The 18,337-nt window shown below is 35.7% G+C and overlaps 1 protein-coding gene across 3 annotated transcripts in view; it reads left to right on the top strand.

Annotated features, from left to right (window-relative positions):
- WWP1 (WW domain containing E3 ubiquitin protein ligase 1) overlaps window positions 1-18,337 on the top strand; it is a 112,221-nt gene that overhangs the window by 78,187 nt on the left and 15,697 nt on the right. For 2 of the 3 annotated variants that reach the window (XM_017521794.2, XM_017521795.2), the window contains exons 15-21: window positions 2,852-2,927; window positions 3,035-3,106; window positions 5,839-5,927; window positions 9,570-9,729; window positions 12,940-13,073; window positions 13,164-13,304; window positions 17,230-17,350. In XM_017521794.2, the coding sequence (XP_017377283.1) occupies window positions 2,852-2,927; window positions 3,035-3,106; window positions 5,839-5,927; window positions 9,570-9,729; window positions 12,940-13,073; window positions 13,164-13,304; window positions 17,230-17,350 (793 nt within the window). Of the gene's footprint in view, window positions 1-2,851; window positions 2,928-3,034; window positions 3,107-5,838; window positions 5,928-9,569; window positions 9,730-12,939; window positions 13,074-13,163; window positions 13,305-15,526; window positions 15,774-17,229; window positions 17,351-18,337 lie in introns of those variants that run through there. The other variant, XM_017521797.2, reaches the window with a different exon arrangement.

Raw genomic sequence — 18,337 nt, 5'->3', positions numbered from 1 at the left:
TTTTTTTTCTGAGACGGAGTTTCGCTACTGTCTTCCAGACTGGAGTGTAATGACACAGCCTCAGCTCACTGCAATGTCCACCTCCTGGGTTCAAGCAATTCTCCTGTCTCAGCCTCCCGAGTAGGTGCAATTACTCGCCACCACATCCAGCTAATTTTTGTATTTTTAGTAGAGACAGGGTTTCACTATGTTGGCCAGGCTGGTCTCAAACTCCTAACCTCAGGTGATCCACCCATCTTGGCCTCCCAAAGTGCTGGGATTATAGGCGTGAGCCACTGCGCCCAGCCCACAGTTCATTTTTACTGCTTCCCTTTACAGGAAAACTACCTGAAGGATTGTCTCTGCATTGCAGTTTATAGTTTCTCCTTTAAACCAATTCCAAGGAAGTTCCCCTGACACTGAACTTGCAAGGGCATCAGTGACCTTCACATTGTTAATCCAGGCATTGGTTTGCTGTCCTGTCTGATTTGACTTATCAGGAGTATTTGACATGAACCATTTCTCTCTCCTGGCAAAAGTAGTGCTGTGGACCGTACTTTATTGATTTCCCTCTGCCTTTCTGGTCTTCTTTCTTTATTTTGCCAAGTCTTCCTTTTTTTCCTCAGCCCCCCTTTTTTTTTCTGACTACATTCATTCTCTTGGTGCATCTTATTCAGTATCATGCTTTTAAAACATCTGTCTGCTAATGACTCATAAATTTAGTCAGACTTCTGACTTGAAATTTTGCTTTCTATATTCAGCTGCTTATTGACATCTCCACTTATAAGTCCTTCAAAAATCTGCTGTAAAATCTGCTCTCTGGCCAGGTGTGGTGGCACATACCTGTAATCCTAGCACTTTTTAAGTTGAGGCAAGTAGATCACATGAGCCCAGGAAATTGAGACCAGCCTTGGCAACATAGCAAGGCCCCATCTCTAAAAAAAAGAAAAAAAAATTAAAACATAGCAACAACAACAAAAACCCAGCTTTACCTGGGATATTTTCTGTGTCAGTTGTTGGTGACTGCACTCTAACATGTGCTTGGATCAAAAATTTGGAATCAGCCAGGCGTGGTGGCTCATGCCTGTAATCCTAATACTTTGGGAGGCTGAGGTGGGCAGATCACCTGAAGTCAGGAGTTTGAAAACAACCTGGCCAACATGGTGAAACCCCATCTCTACTAAAAATACAAAAATTAGCTGGGCGTTCCAAAAATGGCACATACCTGTAATCCCAGCTGCTAGGGAGCTGAGGCAGGAGAATCATTGAACCAGGGAGGCAGGGGTTGCAGTGAGCTGAGATTGTACCATTGCACTCCAGCCTGGGCAACAAAAGCAAGACTCCATCTTAGGGAAAAAAGAAATTGGAATTGTCCTCAACTCCTTTTTTTCCTCCTACCTCACAAACAGTCCATTAAGAATTCTACTTACCTCAACTTCAGAACATGTCTAGGGCCCAGGTATATCTCACCCCCCACATTGCCACCACTTTGATCCAAGCTACCATTGTCTCGCTGGCTTGGTAGCAGAGTCACCTCTCTGCTTTCTTCCCACACCTTGTACAATGTTATGTTATTCGCCATACAGCAGAGACTGAATTTCCAAAACAAAAATTAAAAATCATTTCTTTGCAAAAAACTCTTCAGTGGTTTCCATCTCAATCAGAGTAAAAAGCACACTTTACAACAATGTAAACAGCCTTATAGGATCTGACCCCTCTTATTTCTTCAACCTCTTCTTGGTTTTCACTCCTCCTCATTCACTGTGTTCCAGCTTCATTGGCCCTATCTGTGCCTTGAACACCTTCAGCTTCCACCGTGGGTCTTATCCCTTGTGTCTGCCTGCTATGCTCTTTTCCTGAATCTCCATATGGCTTATGCCCTCTCCTTCATGTTTTCACTCAAATGTCACTTGGTCTCTGAGCTCTCCTCATTTTACCCTTTTGAGAATTACAAAATGCTTCTTTTCATATCACTCCTTATCCTTTGTCCTTTTAACAATGCCTTTTTTATTGTTTTAGGTCAGGAATGATAAGACATATGTCCCCTTCTAATACATTACATATGTACTTTGCTTATTTATTATATTTTTTTGTCCTGTCTCCTTCACTGGTACATAAGCTCCACAAAACAGGCGTAATGCTCTCACTGTCTAGAAGAAAGCCAGGTACCAGCTATGCATTCAGTAAATGCTTGTTGAATAGGTGAATTCACTTGAACCTGACAACACAAGAGAGCATTTTTCATCTGTTCCAAAGTGTTCCTTAAGATTATGAAAGTTCTTTGTGCCTGTCAGACCCTCAATCTATAGGCAAGAGACCCAGACTCTGTTAATGTCAGTCAAACCATATTGTAAAACCTGTATAGGTGCCATGCCACCAACTCTGCCTTTTTTTCTCACTGACCACCTGAACCATGTGACCTGGATGACAATGTTGTTTCTAGGAATTCAATTTTGCTTTGCTTATTATCTCCAGGAATATTTGTTTGGGTTTTAGATTAGATTTAGGATGTGGTAGAATTTCCTTCCATGTCTCCTCTGTCTGGAGCCACTGTCCTCCTTAGAGTTAAGGATTATCAAAGATTTTCTTTGAAATAGTCTATAGTAGACTTTGATATTTCATTTAACTCACTACTTAACAAAAGATCCAGCCATAAATACGATGTCCCTCTTTCTGTATGTGTGTGTCCTGTTGCTGTAATAGTCCCCATTGCTTGAACTTCTTTTGGCCTACCATGTATGTATACCTTTCTCTCCCAGCAGAAAGTTTCCTATAGTATTTTGTAGGACTTTAGTACACTCTGATTTTATACTGAATACTAAATATTCAACTTAATTATGAATTAATTTGGTTTATTTTTGTTTTTCTGTAGAACTAAAGGTGGCCCACAAATTGCATATGAACGCAGCTTTAGATGGAAACTTGCTCACTTCCGTTATTTGTGCCAGGTACTACAGTGGTAAATAAATCTTATACTCACAGTAATTTAGTCTTATCTTTATACAGTACATATACTATAACTTAGATGATATTATGATATTATTTTTGTTTTCAGTCTAATGCACTACCCAGCCATGTAAAGATCAATGTGTCCCGGCAGACATTGTTTGAAGATTCCTTCCAACAGGTAAGGAAGATTTTAGCAGAATAAAACAACAGTTTGTCTCATTGTAATCTATACATCTAAAGAAAGTTAGTGTTTTAGAGATTTTTAAACCACTCAGAACACAGCTATAATAATAATAACTGTCACTGCCACTTATTGAGTGCCTTTTTTTTTTTTTATAGAGATGGGGTTTCACCATGTTGCCCAGATTGGTCTCAAACTCTGGGCCTGAGCGAGCCACCCACCTCGGCCTCCTAAAGTGCTGGGATTACAGGCTTGAGCCACTGCATCTGGCCAGAGTGCTCATTTTAATAATAGTTATACTAAACCCTACCATATACTGAGTGATTATCATTTGCAAAACACCAGCATCTTGCATTTCTCATTTTATTTCATTTATCCTCACAGCATCCTTTTGAGATAGCTCTTCTTATATCTCCATGTTATAGGTAAAGGTACTGAGACTGAGAGACATTCTATCATGAATTTAGATACATGTTTACTAAAATAAAGCTTAAACAGCTTTTGGAACAAGTTGATTCTTGTTTTGACACTTAATCGTTTCCTAAGTGTATTACCTCAAACAAAAAATGTTTTGATAATCCTGTCCAATTAAAATTAAATTGGGGAGAGATGGCATGGGGAGAAGTGCTAGATGTGGGTGACGGGGAGGAAGGCAGCAGATCACACTGCCAGGTGTGTGCCTATGCAGCAATCTTGCACGTTCTTCACATGTTCCCCAAAACCTAAAATGCAATAAAATTAAAAAAACAAAAAAAAAGAAAACAGAGAAAAAATTAAATTGGTAGGTACTGTATTCCATTTGAGTATTCCTTTAATAACTGTTTGTTCTCACCTTTAAGTTTCTGTTTAAATGTTGCGATCTCAGTGAGACCTTCCCTGAGCTTACTATTTTAAGATTGCACTCCTGCTTTTCTCCCTTACGGTCACATTCCAGCCATATATGGTGCTTTATTCTTTTTCTTAGCCAACTAACATAGTATATTTTGTCTCTCTTACTAGAATGTGAGCTCCATGAGAGCATAGTCTATTGGTTTATTGCTGTTCTGCCTAGTTCCTAAAATAGCACCTTTGGACATAGAGGGTATTCAGTAAATATTTGATGAGTGAATAAATGAATGCAATATTTTTACCTTTCCTCAATCATCTGCAGAATATTTAAGTATAAAAAAAATCCAAATGCTGTATTGTCAGTTTTTTTCCGATGTGGAGAATTTTTCATAATGAGTTGTCTCGTTCCCGTTTAGTATTACAATGATGAACCAAATTTTGTTGTGTACTCAGACATACAGGGACTTTTATTAACTTTGTACAAGCCAAAATGGAGTAATGATACTCTAAGCCCCAAGAAAATTTCAAACCATAACTTAATTTTACTATTGGACTTTAGGTATGATACTTAAACTATTATCAACTTGATTTTTTTTTTTTTTTTTTTTTTTAGTTAATAAATTCTTAGCAAAGTAAGCGTAAATAGGTCAATTTGTTCTAAACTCTGTTTGGGTTGATTTTAGTAAGTGTACATCTGAAAATTCAGGGTAGACTTTATTTTGCTTTTTACCCTGTCTTGGGAAGAATCATGGTCTATTTGATATATAGCACTGAGCCCGTGACTGCCCTGAAGGAGGCATGCTGGTGAGCTGTACTCCAACCCAGACTTGCCAGTCTTGGCTGTGGTCCTGACATATGTGTGGTGGAAGTGATTTATTTCTATCCAAAAGTGAAGACTACTTAGCAGTAACCTTGATGTAAGCTATTAAAGGATTGTGAAAATTGGGTAGAGGTATTATTTTTAAGTTATATTAGCCTGTGAATAAATTCATCATTGTATATTCAGAGTTCCTTTCCTACTGAGAAATGGAATGTGTGGTATAAGCAGGATGCAGAACAAAGTTTTTGCCTCTAAGTGCTGCTTGTCAGAAAAATGTGCAAGTCACCTGTTGAAAGATTTTGGTACACCTTGGTGAAACTAGCAGGGGAGATAGTATTTTTAACCTTAAAAGCCTTTTGTGTCAAACTCTTCCTTCTTGCCATTAACCCAAAGTATAACTATAATTTAATACTAGAAGGGGGAAAGAGTATAGCTGACCCTTAAACAACACAGGGGCTAGAGGTGCTGACCCCTTGCACATTTGAAAAGCCGTGTATAGCTTTTGACTACTCAAAACACTAAACTGCTAATGTCTACTATTGACTGGAAGCCTTACCAATAATGTGAAGAGTCAATTAACCCATATTTTGTATAATATATGTATTATATACTGTATTCTTACAATAAAGTAAGCTAGAGAAAAGAAAATGTTTTTAAGAAAATCATAAGGAAGATAAAATACATATACTATTCATTAAGTGGAAGTGGATCATCATAAAGGTCTTCATCTCATTGTCTTCACATCAAATAGGCTGAGGATGAAAAAGAGGGGTTGGCCTTGCTGTCCCAGGGGTGGTAGAGGCTGAAGAAAAAGTATTAGTGGACTTGTGCAGTCACCATGTTGACTTAAACCCATGTTGTTTATGGGTCAACTATATGTGAAAGTGAGTTTGGGATTGATTGATATGTGTGTCTTTATCTAGTTTGTGAAACAAACCAATTCATCTCTTGAGTTAAAAGCATTGTTGCATAAGATAAGGAAATCTGTAATTTTCAAAATACAGATTAAATTTAAATTGTTTTGAAAGGAGCTTGCACTGCATGTGAGTATTTAAATATTCATGTTTTTGTTGTTAATTAGATTATGGCATTAAAACCCTATGACTTGAGGAGGCGCTTATATGTGATATTTAGAGGAGAAGAAGGACTTGATTATGGTGGCCTAGCAAGGTAAAATGAAAAATTACATATCTGCTTTGAAATAAGTATATTTCATTGTATACAGGGGAAGTATTCTTGAAAACATATGTGAATATATCGTATTAAATTTTTGAATTAACAATCCAGAATTTTTAAAAAAAAATACACAAGGTAACCATTATTACTACTTCTCTTGGTTATCTTTCTATATGTTTTCTCTACATATGTGTAGATTTGTATATATGTGTAATATATATTTACTGCTTTTTAAACAATGTAATGTACAAAATGTAGAATCTGATTTTGGTTTTTTATATAGTATGGACATCTTCCTATGTTAGCATACATATAGCGTGAGTGAGTGAATAGTTCGTTTCTTTTTCTTTCTTCTTTTTTTTAAACAAGTTTTTATAACTTTATGTAGAGATGAGGGTCTCGCAATTTTGTCCAGGCTGGTCTCAAACTCTTGGGCTCAAGAGATTCCCCCACCTCGGTCTCCCAAGGTGCTGAGATTATGGATGTGAGCCATAGCACTCAGTCTGAATATATTTTTTTTAAATGGCTGTACAATATTGTATAGAAATATCATAATTAATGGATTACCATGCATACAGTCTTATTTTTTGCTATTATAACATCATGTTGGTTTTATGTTTATGTTTTTAATCCAATCTGAGTTTCTTTTGGGAATAAAGTTTTCTATATTCACTAAATACATTGTTAACAGTAGACACTTGTGAAGCAATATGATTGAAAAATCCTTTTATTTTTTAATTTTGTCACTTATTTGTTCTGCCCTAGACTAATTTGGCAACAATGTATTGTTTAGCAAAACATTTTGGTTAAATCTTTCTAAAGAATTCAAACTTGCTTTTCATAGAAACAACTCATTTTTTGAACTCATATTTCAGAGGTGCACAGAATTACAAAATCACAGTTTTAACACAACTGGCAAAAAGAGATATAGAACCAAGTGTAACTGCTGGGAGCAGATACATTATAATATATGTGGGATTATCAGAGTTTTGTTTATATTAGCATATTTCCTCATTTATACCATCATTAAACTTTTCAGAAACAAAACGCTGCCTACCACAGTAATCTTCATATTGCATCCATTGTGAGTTTATCTCAATTTCAGAAATGTTCAGACATAAGAAAGGTACATCTTAGAAATGAGGAAATATGGTATTTTTACAATGTCTGTCTTTTTTTAACATTTACATTCTTGTCTGAGTTCTAATTTGCCTCACCTATTTGGGTCTAAGTTTTATATTTTGATGGTTTTAATGCATATATTTTGATGGTTTTAATGCAAAAATCCATAACATGATTTTTTTCGTTACTAAATTCCTTATTTAATTCATGTATTGGTGGGCTAGAGTCATCATCAAATTGTTTATTACAGAGTTTACAGAATTGATATATTCCTATAGTCTTTGCATAATGTTCCCTGTTGCTTTTACATATAAACAACAATTTTACTAGATATAAATTTCTTGCACAGCACTTGTTTTCCAGTACTCAGACATTGCTTCACCGTTTTCTAGCATTGAATGTTAGTGCTGTGAAGTGTGAGGCCAGCCCCTTGTAGGAACCTTATTCTTCCTCTGGGTGCCCACACAGTCCTTTTTCTTGAAGTTCAATAATTTCATTGTTGATTGTTTTGTATCTTTTTTTAGGAATATATTAAGATCTTCCTTAATGTCAGGGAAGTTTTCTTCTATTATGTCTTTGAATATTTTTTCTGTTCCATTTGTTCCATTTTTCTTCAGGAACATCAGTCATGGGTATGTGAAATCTCCTTTGTCAGTCTTACATGTCTGTTATCTTTTCTCTAACCATTTTTATATTTGTGCTTTTCCATTTTGTCTTGACTTTTCTCAAGCCTATCCTCATGTCACTGTTTGCAGTACTGCCCTACATTTTGCTGCTTCTAATGTGATTTTTCTTCATTAGTGGTTTTACTGTTTTCTTCATTTTCTTCCTTAGGCTCTGCTAGCTCATCTGTTTCATAATTTTTCAACCTCTTGTGTCTCTTCAGTTTATTTGAGAGTATCAAGAAGAATATGTCGAAAGTTAATTCTTCTGCCTCTTGCTAGTTAGGACTTTTTCTTCCTTTTTTGCTAGCATCAGGAGAAAGGTTAGATGCCATGTGTTAGGCATTCTTCTTTTGAATTGATTCAGTTTTCTCTGGGTTGTTTGCTAAAAATGATCTGAAGCATCTGGAGGGTTTATTCCTAGATTTTATATATGTATCTAAACACACTCTGACTAGTCCTGCTCAGTCCTCTTACCTGGGGCATGTCTTACTTCAGCCTCATCATAGAGGGAAGTCACTTTGTTCAACTACTACTATGTTGCAGCTGGACTTAGTTTTAAGAATTGGCATTTACCATTTCTAGTTGATTTTGTTTAGGGACTCCCTTCTCTACTCTTCAGGCAGTGTCAGGGATTGTGTTTTAAAAGCTTTAGAAAAGCATTTATTAACAGGCTGCCAGGCCAGATCTAGCCTACAGAGAGGTGGTCCTCATTGTGATTTTACAATTTTTAAATTACTTGATGACATTTGAAAATCATTATATTACGCTTAAGAATTATTTTTGACTTCTTTTTTAAAACACTAGATCAACAATCCCGCCTTCTCATGTGACATCAGTGAGCTGAATCAGACTCACTGTTTTCTCATAGGTTAGCATACGCTCTGTTTCACTACAGTGTCCTCCACTGCCCAGTTGTCTGAGGACTACAATAATATGCCTATAAATTCTTCTTCCTTAAAACCAGTAATGTAGCAGGGATATGAGGAATGGAGGATTATGGCTAAGCAGAGAATGTGAGCCCCATCTAGAGAATAGAGAAGGAAGCCCCTTGTACTCACATAACACTGTAAGCATTTGAGTTTGGAACCCTTCTTTGGAAGAAATTGCTGTTGAAAGTACGTTTTTGGAGACTGAGTTTATCTTGTAATACTTTTATCTAGTTGGATTTCATATATTGAACTTTAAAAAATGAGTGGTAAAAGGTTAGAGATTGCTTATCACATTTAAAGATTTAACCTTTTAAATATTAGTTTCATTTTTAATGCAGTGACAATAAAGTTAATACTATTCTATAGCAGCAGTGTTACCTATCTCAGTATCACCTGTAAGTGCACATTAAAACCTATTGTATACGTGTCCCAGAGTGCTTGTAAGACTTAAGAATACAAAAAATACATGGCTTTTTGCCTTTGAGAAACTTACAGTCTGATGGATGGGGCAAGTCATGTGCATAAAAATGAATAATATTGGGAGATTGTTACCACAGAGTAGTCAGTGACTGATATTAATACAAATACACTGGAAATTGCTTCAAAAAAATTGTTGAAGTGGGATTTAAGCTGAGTTGAAGTTGAAAAGATAAATCCAAGCAAAAGTGTTGCATAAAAATAAGCATGTTATATCTATATGAGGATCAGTGAATATGTAGTTTGGCCACATTGAAACTAGCAGGTAACTTAAAATGGAGAGCTGGATCATAGAAGAACTTGAATGGAGGGCTGAGGAATTGGGCAGTGGAGTTCTTAAAGGCTGTTGAGCAGAGGTATGATGTATATATGAGTATATTTAAGATCTGTTTTTAAATTCACATGTTAATGCTAAAAAATAACTTTGATTTATTTTCTTATAGAGAATGGTTTTTCTTGCTTTCGCATGAAGTTTTGAACCCAATGTATTGCTTATTTGAGTATGCGGGCAAGAACAACTATTGTCTGCAGATCAATCCAGCATCTACCATTAATCCAGACCATCTTTCATACTTCTGTTTCATTGGCCGTTTTATTGCCATGGTGAGTTCTTGACTTTATTATTTTTATTTATTTAAATTTGTTACAAATGTGTTAGAGAAGGCTTTTTTAAAAAAAATATAAACATTATATTTGCTATTCACAAATTTTGTTACCAAGAAAGTTCTCCTGGAAAGAGAGTATAAAAATATATTTTTTGAGTACCTATATAAAATCAGGATTGTGAATATGAAGATTATTGATACAGCCACTTAGTCTTTAAAAGTCCTTTCATTTTTAAAATTAAAACCCATTTATAGTATGACTACTTTTGTTTGCTTATTTATTTTTAATAGAAAACAATTTAATACTTTTGAGACAGGATCACACTCTGTTACCTAGGCTGGAGTGCAGTGGCTTGATCTCAGCTAACTGCAACCTCCATTTTGCAGACTCAAGTTATCCTCCCACCTCAGCCTCCAAAGTAGCAGAGACTCCAAGCTCGCCTCACCGTGCCAGCTAATTTTGTTGGGGTTTCACCATGTTGCTCAAACTGGTCTCAGACTCCTGGGCTCATGTGATTTGCCTGCGTTGGCCTCCCAAAGTGCTAGGATTATAATGCGAGCCACTGCTCCCAGCCTACTTTTCTATAAAAGGAAAATCTGAGCTATCTAACAATTGCATTTTATTGTTTTTGGTGTTTTTAGAGCTTTGCAGGAACTCTTATGGAAGTATTGTCTTTTGGGAAGTGTTTGTATTTATTTACTCATTTATTTGCATTTTATTATCTATTAATTAATTCAGCAAAAATTTATTGACAGCTCTACTGTAATGCCAAGCACTGTTCTAGGCTCCAGAGATGAAAAAAATACACAGTTGATGCACTCAGGCACCTAAAGTCTGTTAGACAGAAACAAATAATCAATGAATATATTCTGAAGGAAATAGTGTGTTGCTAGGAAGCCTCACTGATGGATGACACATGAACAGAAATTGAAGAAAGCTAGGGACTGAATCTTGCAGGTATCTTGGTGAATATTCGGGAATGACAAGACAAAGCCTCTAGTGTGGAAGTGAATTCTTGACTGAGAAAGAGACCAGTATAGCTGCAGCAGAGTATGTGAGAGAGAATGTAGTAGGAGATGAGATTGGGAGATGCTGTCTGGAATCTTTAGAAAATTCACATAAGAGTTGACTAGGGCAGTGAATGATATGATCGAAGTAACATGATCTAACTTAAATATTAATAAGCTTGCTTTACCATTATGTAGAAGACAGACTATCATTGGGGACATAGGAAAACACAGCTAAAAGCAGGAAAGCCATTTGCACCAATCTAGGTGAAAGATAATAGTGGCTTGGACTTGTGTCTTGTAGCAGTGGAGGAAGTGAGAAGTGGTTTGGATTCTGGTTATATTGCAAGGTTAGAACTAGCAGAGTTTTCTGACAGATTAGATGCAGGGTGTGAGGGAGAGTCAAGTATGGCAACAATATTTGTGGCCAGCTTATCTGGTTGCAAATTTTGGAGGTGGAGGAAATCAAGAATATTTAGATTTGGCTCATTAAGTCTGAAGTAGACATCCAAATGGAGATGTTAAAGAAATAGTTGGAGGTATAAGTCTGGCAATGAAGGGATATCTAGTTTAGAGATAGGCATTTGGGAATTCTTGGCACACAGAGAGTATTAAAAGTCTATATGATTGTTTATAATCACTATATAAATTCATTCCTTATGAATTCTGGATATTAGACCTTTGTTGGATCCACAGTTGTTTAATATTTTCTCCCATTCTGTAAGTTTTTTGTTTACTCCCTCTCTTGCTGTGCAGAAGCTCTTTAGCTTAATTAGGTCCTACTTATCAATTTTTGTTTTTGTTGCAGTTGCTTTTGAGGACTTAGCCAGAAATTTTTTTGCCAAGGCTAATAGCAAGAGGGCATTTCCTAGGTTTTCTTCTAGGATTTTAATAGTTTTAGTTCTTACATTTAAGTATTTAATCCATCTTGAGTTAATTTTTGTGTATGATAAGAGGTAGCACTCTAGTTTCATTCTTCTGTATATGGGTAGCCAGCTAGGGGATCACATTTCAATAGGAGATTTGGAGGAGACAAACATCTAAACTATACTATGAAGTTAGAGGATAAAGAATTTAATAAAGTCAGAATATAAGGAATATGAGAGCCATGGGCTTGAGTTGGAGAGAGGAAGAAATTTATTTAGCACACGTACCAAGTAATAGAAAGATTACCCATAATAAGATTATATGGATTCAGATGCTAGTAGTGAGTAGATATAGTAGGACACACAAAAGTTCTCTTCTGGTTGCTTCGGTTTCCCTCAATGAAATAGGAAGTAAGGTCATCAACTCAGAATGAATGGGGAGAAGTAAGTATTTGAGGAAAGAGGAGTAGGAATGACATAGTCATCTAGGAAAGTGGGAAAGTGAATGCAGTAGGGAAATGTGATTACCAGGAAATAGACCAGTAAGGAAATGTGACTGTTGGTCATGGAGCAGTCATCTTTGATTGTTTTTGCATTTCTAGCATGTTCCATTGCCTACGTACAGGCATTTAGTAACTTGAGAGTTGAACTTAGCTAGGCTTGGGATTTTGCTAGAAATACACTGGTGGTGGTAGGGTTTGAAGGGAGTTATTTTAATGATTGACTATGGAATCTAAACTGAGTAAGGGGAGACATAACTCATGAGAGGGCTGAGGTATAGCGTTAATAGCTTCAGTGGATGTTTTAGTTTTCCACAGTTGCTGGGAGTCTGGGGCTTCCTGTGCTGGTTATTGTGAATAGGAGTGAAGGCACAATGGGGTTAGTCCTAAAAACCTCACAGGCAATGGTGAGAGTAAGAAAGGAACAGGAGAGTGGCCTTTTCAGGTGCACAGGGCCCTTCTGCACTCCTTATCCAATTAGATTAATTTAATTTATAAAACATTTAGGAAGATTGAGGCAGGGTATGGTAATAGAAGTCCTTTATCACCTATACAGTTTTTGATATATATTATATAGCTATGTGTATGGTAATAGAAGTCCTTTATCACCCTATGCAATTTTTGATATATATTATATAACTATGTGTTATAAAATAGATTTTGTTTTAGCTTTTTCATACCTAGCATTTTATATATTTTAATTTTCATAATTTATGCCATTCACTTATTCAAATCTTTGTTTACTTGTAAACTGTCATGATTTTTCTGTTATTGTTCTCTAAGAAATTGTTATTTTGCAAATTTTATTATAAAATGCTTCATTTTTCTTTGCAGGCATTATTTCATGGAAAGTTTATCGATACTGGTTTCTCTTTACCATTCTACAAGCGTATGTTAAGTAAAAAACTTACTATTAAGGATTTGGAATCTATTGATACTGAATTTTATAACTCCCTTATCTGGATAAGGTTTGAAGATTTTTGTTTTGCAATAAGCCATTTTTTTGAAACCCATTTTGTTTCATTTTGTTAATTAGTATATATATATATTTTACTCAGAGATAACAACATTGAAGAATGTGGTTTAGAAATGTACTTTTCTGTTGACATGGAGATTTTGGGAAAAGTTACTTCACATGACCTGAAGTTGGGCGGTTCCAATATTCTGGTGACTGAGGAGAACAAAGATGAATATATTGGGTAAGGTGATATACCTTGTTAAGCTTAATTTCTAGAACACGTCAGAATTAAATCCTCTGTCTGTACCCTTAATTGCGTCCCCTTTTCACGCCTTTGGGAAGTTCTTCTCACCAGTACCAGTGTTCTTGAAAGAAAGAGAATATATGTTGACCCTCATTTTCCCATTGCCATTTGCTGTAACCATTCTACCATTTCCTTTTCCATATCATTTTCCCTTTTTTAACTTAGGCTTTTAAATAGTGCTCAGCACAGCCTCTTTCTTGAAACTCTGTGTTTTCTTGAACTCCGTGATCCTATGTCATACTGATTTTCTTTACTTTCTCTTTTTTTTTTTTTTTTTTAAATTTTGTTTTTAGAGAGGATTTCACTCTGTCACTCAGGGTGGAATGGTGGCGTGATCATAGCTTACTGCAGACTTGACCTCCTGGGCTCAAGCAATCCTCCTGCCTTAGTCTCCTGAGGATAGGCTTATACTACCATGTCCAGCTAATTTAAAATAATTTTTTTTGTAAAGACAGGGTCTCATTGTATTGCCCAGACTGGTCTCAAACTCTTGGCCTCAAGTCATCCTCCTTCCTCAGCCTCCCAAAGTGTTGGGATTACAGGCATGAGCCACCACTTCTGGTCACTTGCTGTTTTTTAATGAGTTTTCTAAATCTCCTATTTCTTAAATATAGGCCTTTTTCCAAGATTTTATTGCAATCTGCTTCTCTAAATAATTTGCTAACATAGCAACAATTTTCTGTTAAAGTTATATCTAAACTTTAGAAATAATTTCGATTTGCCAGCCAGGTAAATCCAAACATTTTCAGGAAAGAACCAGGCAGTAAACTTTTTAGGCTTATTTCAACCACTCAGCTCTGTGGTATAGTGCAAAAGTAGCCATAGGTAGTGTATAAACAGATGTGTGATTGTCTTCCAATAAACCACTTATAGACACTGAAATTTGATTTTATATAATTTTCATATCCTAAAATACTTTTAATATTTTTCATCCATTTTTTAAAAAATGCTAAGGCTATTCTTAGCTCACATAAAAAAAAAAAAAAAAAAAAAAAAGACGATTAGGCCCACAGGCCGTAATGTGCCAACACCTGAACTGCAGATGACTCTTAAATGTAATGTGTCTAAAATCCAACTTTTCATTTCTCCTAGCTGTTGCCTCTTACTGATCTCTTCTATGAATAGACTACCATTTTTACTCTCTTAGATTCTAGCTGTCATCTGTCTCTTTCAGATTCTTTGTTTTTTATATTTGTTTTGAAAAATGGATTGGATTATACACAATACTCTGTAGCTTACTTTTTGTCATCTTAAGGACAGTACAGCTAAATCTAACTTATTTTCTAACAGCTAGGTAAATTGTGGTGTATGTATTCCATAATTTTCAGCCATTTCTGCCAATAGAGATCATTTAGGTTGTGTCCAGTTTGGGCCACTGCAAACAAAACAGCAGAAAACTTCCTTAAGCATGAATCCATACATCCTGCTACTTAGTTTTGTGGACTAGATTTTTAAGAAGTGAAGTTAGTGGATCAGAAAGTATTTAATAGATACTGCTATGTGGCTTTTATAAAATGTCATAGCCATTCTTTTTTCACTTCTTAACTTGTAAATTGCTATGACCTTTCAAATATACATCCTTAGTGTATCTGCTTACTAAGTTTAATGTACCCTTCTTAGCTTGGCATTCTCAGCCTCTTCTTTTTTCTGCTAAACCAGAAAAAAATGAGAGAAATTACAATAACTGATTTCTTCTTTTATACCTTTGTACTTTGTTAGGTATTTTTGTTTTGTTTTGTTCTCCAATGTGCATTTATAACGCTAACTAGAAAAAAACAGTAACACTATATATTAAGGAAAATATATTCACAAAGATTATGTATAAAGCACTGGACTTTCTATATCTGTTAAACCTGAGCCTTCCACAAAGTCCAACAAAAATAAATACTACAACCTGAGCAGTTAAAAAAAATGCTATCAGTGGTTTCAAATATCAAAAGCACTCTAAATAAAATTTTACCGTGTAAGATTTATATTTACTTTCTGTTAAGCACTGTTTCAAAATATTTTATCACTTTAATACTATTGATAGTTAATCATGAATGCAGTAGTTTTTGGAAGGTTTTGTTTCAGTCTCAATAACATACTTTAGTTTTTTTTAATCTTGCTCTTGAAAATTATGTGATAACACTCTAGTTGTGATTTTTTTTTTTTTTAAGTGCACAAGATAGGCCATCAGTGAATCTATAAGTAAATGAATGGTAGAAATAGATATGAAGCACTACTGGAATCCAAAGTGGAACGAGAACAATTATTTCTGCTGTGAGGAATCAGGAAAGTTCTTCATCGGACGTTATGTATTAAGTTAGGTCTTAAAAGATGCATGGGAGGCTGGTGGCTCCTGCCTGTAATCCCAGGACTTTGGGAGGCTGAGGTGGATGGATCACTTGAGCCCGGGAGTTCAAGACCAGCCTAAGAAACATGGCAAAACCTCATCTCTACAAAAAATAAAAATAAATTAGCTGGGCATGGTGGTGTGCACTTGTAGTCCAGCCACTAGGGAGGCTGAAGTGGGAGGATCACCTGAGCCCATGGAGGTCAAGGATGCAGTGAGACCAGGCAAGAGTGAGACCCCATGTTAAGAAAAGAAGATACATGAAAGCCTGCCTTATAGAGGGAGATGTTTTTGGGACAGGGAAAACAGGAAGAGCAGAATTGATGTTTTAAGGGGATACGTTGATGGTGAGAATTAGTGGCTATAAAGGAGCCTACAGTGATAGCCAGGTTTAAAATTACCTTGGTTTAAAATTTGGTTGAATAGAGGTGAGAAAGTGAAAACACTGAGTATGTTGTACTCTTATAATGAATGTGGTGGTAAAGAGAGGACAGTAATTTTAAAAAGAAACTGGGTTAAAGGAAGAGTTTTTGGAAAAGAATAGTCTGAATACCTATGTGGACAAATGGGAAGAAAAGTTGGAGTTGAGGATATGAGACAGAGGGTTTAGTAAGTGAAGAAAAATTTTGGAGACAGCCTTAGAAAAGCATCAGGCCAGCTTCCTCTAGGAAACAAAAAGAAGAGTTGGAAATGGGAGGAGTGTGAATAGCTTAGCTTTCTTTTCATCTGCTAGAATCTGTGTATGAGGTGGTGTATGTTGCTTCTCTAGGAAGACCTTTCCAGATCCATCTCCTTTTGGAACCTCCTTTTACAGATTTTGTGTCATACAGATTTTCTTCCTTATTTCCTTTCTATCATACTTCCCTGCTCTTACGGCTGCTTTATATATGTCTCATTAGAATGTTTTGTTTCCATCTTAATTGAGTTCTTCTATTCTAGTTGGGAAATCTTCATGTTCTCCAATAAACCATCAGGTAAAGAACCTGTTCTCCAGCCTTAAGGCCTCTCAGACCATAAACCTACACCAGCACATGGCTTGTTGACATACGGTCATTGCATAGTGAGATAATCCCTTGCCTCCCTTGAGTCAGAGTCTTCAGGTCTGTCATGGCAATGCTTGGTGTAAGAAGAGCCTATTAAATGACTAGCTATTCCTTTTCTGAGTGAGCACATGATATTTGTACTTACTTGTCTAGATATAAACAGGAAATAATTAGTGCTAGGATTTGGCTGTCTTACTAGTGAAGAACCTCCTATTTATTTTCTTTTTTCTGTTTTTTCCTTTCCTGTTTATTTTAAAAGCATCCTTTTTAATAGCTACCTATGTGCTAAAACTGATTTCCTCAAATGTGTTAACTCTAAAATTATATACATACATACATATACACACACATCACATTTATATATGTGTGTTGTGAATATATATGTGACATTTAGAAAGGAGAAAGCTATAGAAGTTCTTGGTGTTTTTAAGTATTTTACTTTACATATAAATTACCTATTTTTAAATACCATCTTTATTTTCAGTTTAATGACAGAATGGCGTTTTTCTCGAGGAGTACAAGAACAGACCAAAGCTTTCCTTGATGGTTTTAATGAAGTTGTTCCTCTTCAGTGGCTACAGTACTTCGATGAAAAAGAATTAGAGGTTAGGCTCTTTTATTATGCTATTGTAGGGAATGTTAGTGGGGGGAGGGACTAATTTTGTGCTTTTACAGAACAGTGTTCACACATTTTAAAATCCTGTAGCAAAATCTTGAATCCTCTCATTTGTCCAGATGTCAAGGTGGTATTTATCGTAGCACTGGGTAAAAGTCTTGATTATGTTCTCTGAACCATATGATGCCATGAGCACAAAATCATCAATCAGTGTCAGTTGTTAGAGGTCTTGAAGAGTTATTGGAACATTATTGATAATTCTGAAATTTCAGTTTAGTAGTGAGTTGCTTCAAAGATCAGAGTTTTAAGCCATGAGTACTTAGTGGTCTTAACTGTATTTAGGCTTGTTAGAAGTATATCAGGCATGTGTGTGTGTGTTATAAAATAAACATATCTTAAAATATACCATCTTAACTATTTTTAAGTGTTCAGTAATGTTAAATGTATGCACATTGTGCATCTAATCTCAGGAATGTTTTCATCTTGCAAAACTGAAACTCTGTATTCATTAGACAACAAGTCCCCTTTTTCCCTAGCCCCTGGCAACTACCATTCTACTTTGTTTCTGTGAATCTGACTACTCTTGATACCACCTATGAGTGAAATTATACAGTAATTTACTTTCTGTGACTGGGTTATTTCATTTAGCACAATATCCTCAAAGTTCATTCCTGCTATCGTATGTGTCAGAATTTTCTTCCTTTTTTAGACCAAATAATACTCCACTATAGGTATATACACTACCACATGGTGTTATCCATTTGTCCTTCAAGGGACCTTTGTGTGGCTTCCATCTTTTGGCTGTTGTGAACAGTGCTGCCGTCAACACAGGTGTACAGATATTTCTTTGAGATCCTGTTTCTTCTGGATATATACCTAGGAATAGTATTGTTGGATCATATGGGTAATCCTCTATTTAAGTTTTAGAGGAACTACCATACTGTTTTCTATTTCTTTTCTTTTTTTTTTTTTTTTT

This window comes from Cebus imitator, unplaced genomic scaffold (genome assembly GCF_001604975.1).
Source record: "Cebus imitator isolate Cc_AM_T3 unplaced genomic scaffold, Cebus_imitator-1.0 Scaffold22, whole genome shotgun sequence".
NCBI lineage: Eukaryota > Metazoa > Chordata > Mammalia > Primates > Cebidae > Cebus > Cebus imitator.
Note: the sequence above shows the minus strand (reverse complement) of the source record. Positions and strands in the feature narration are given on the sequence as shown.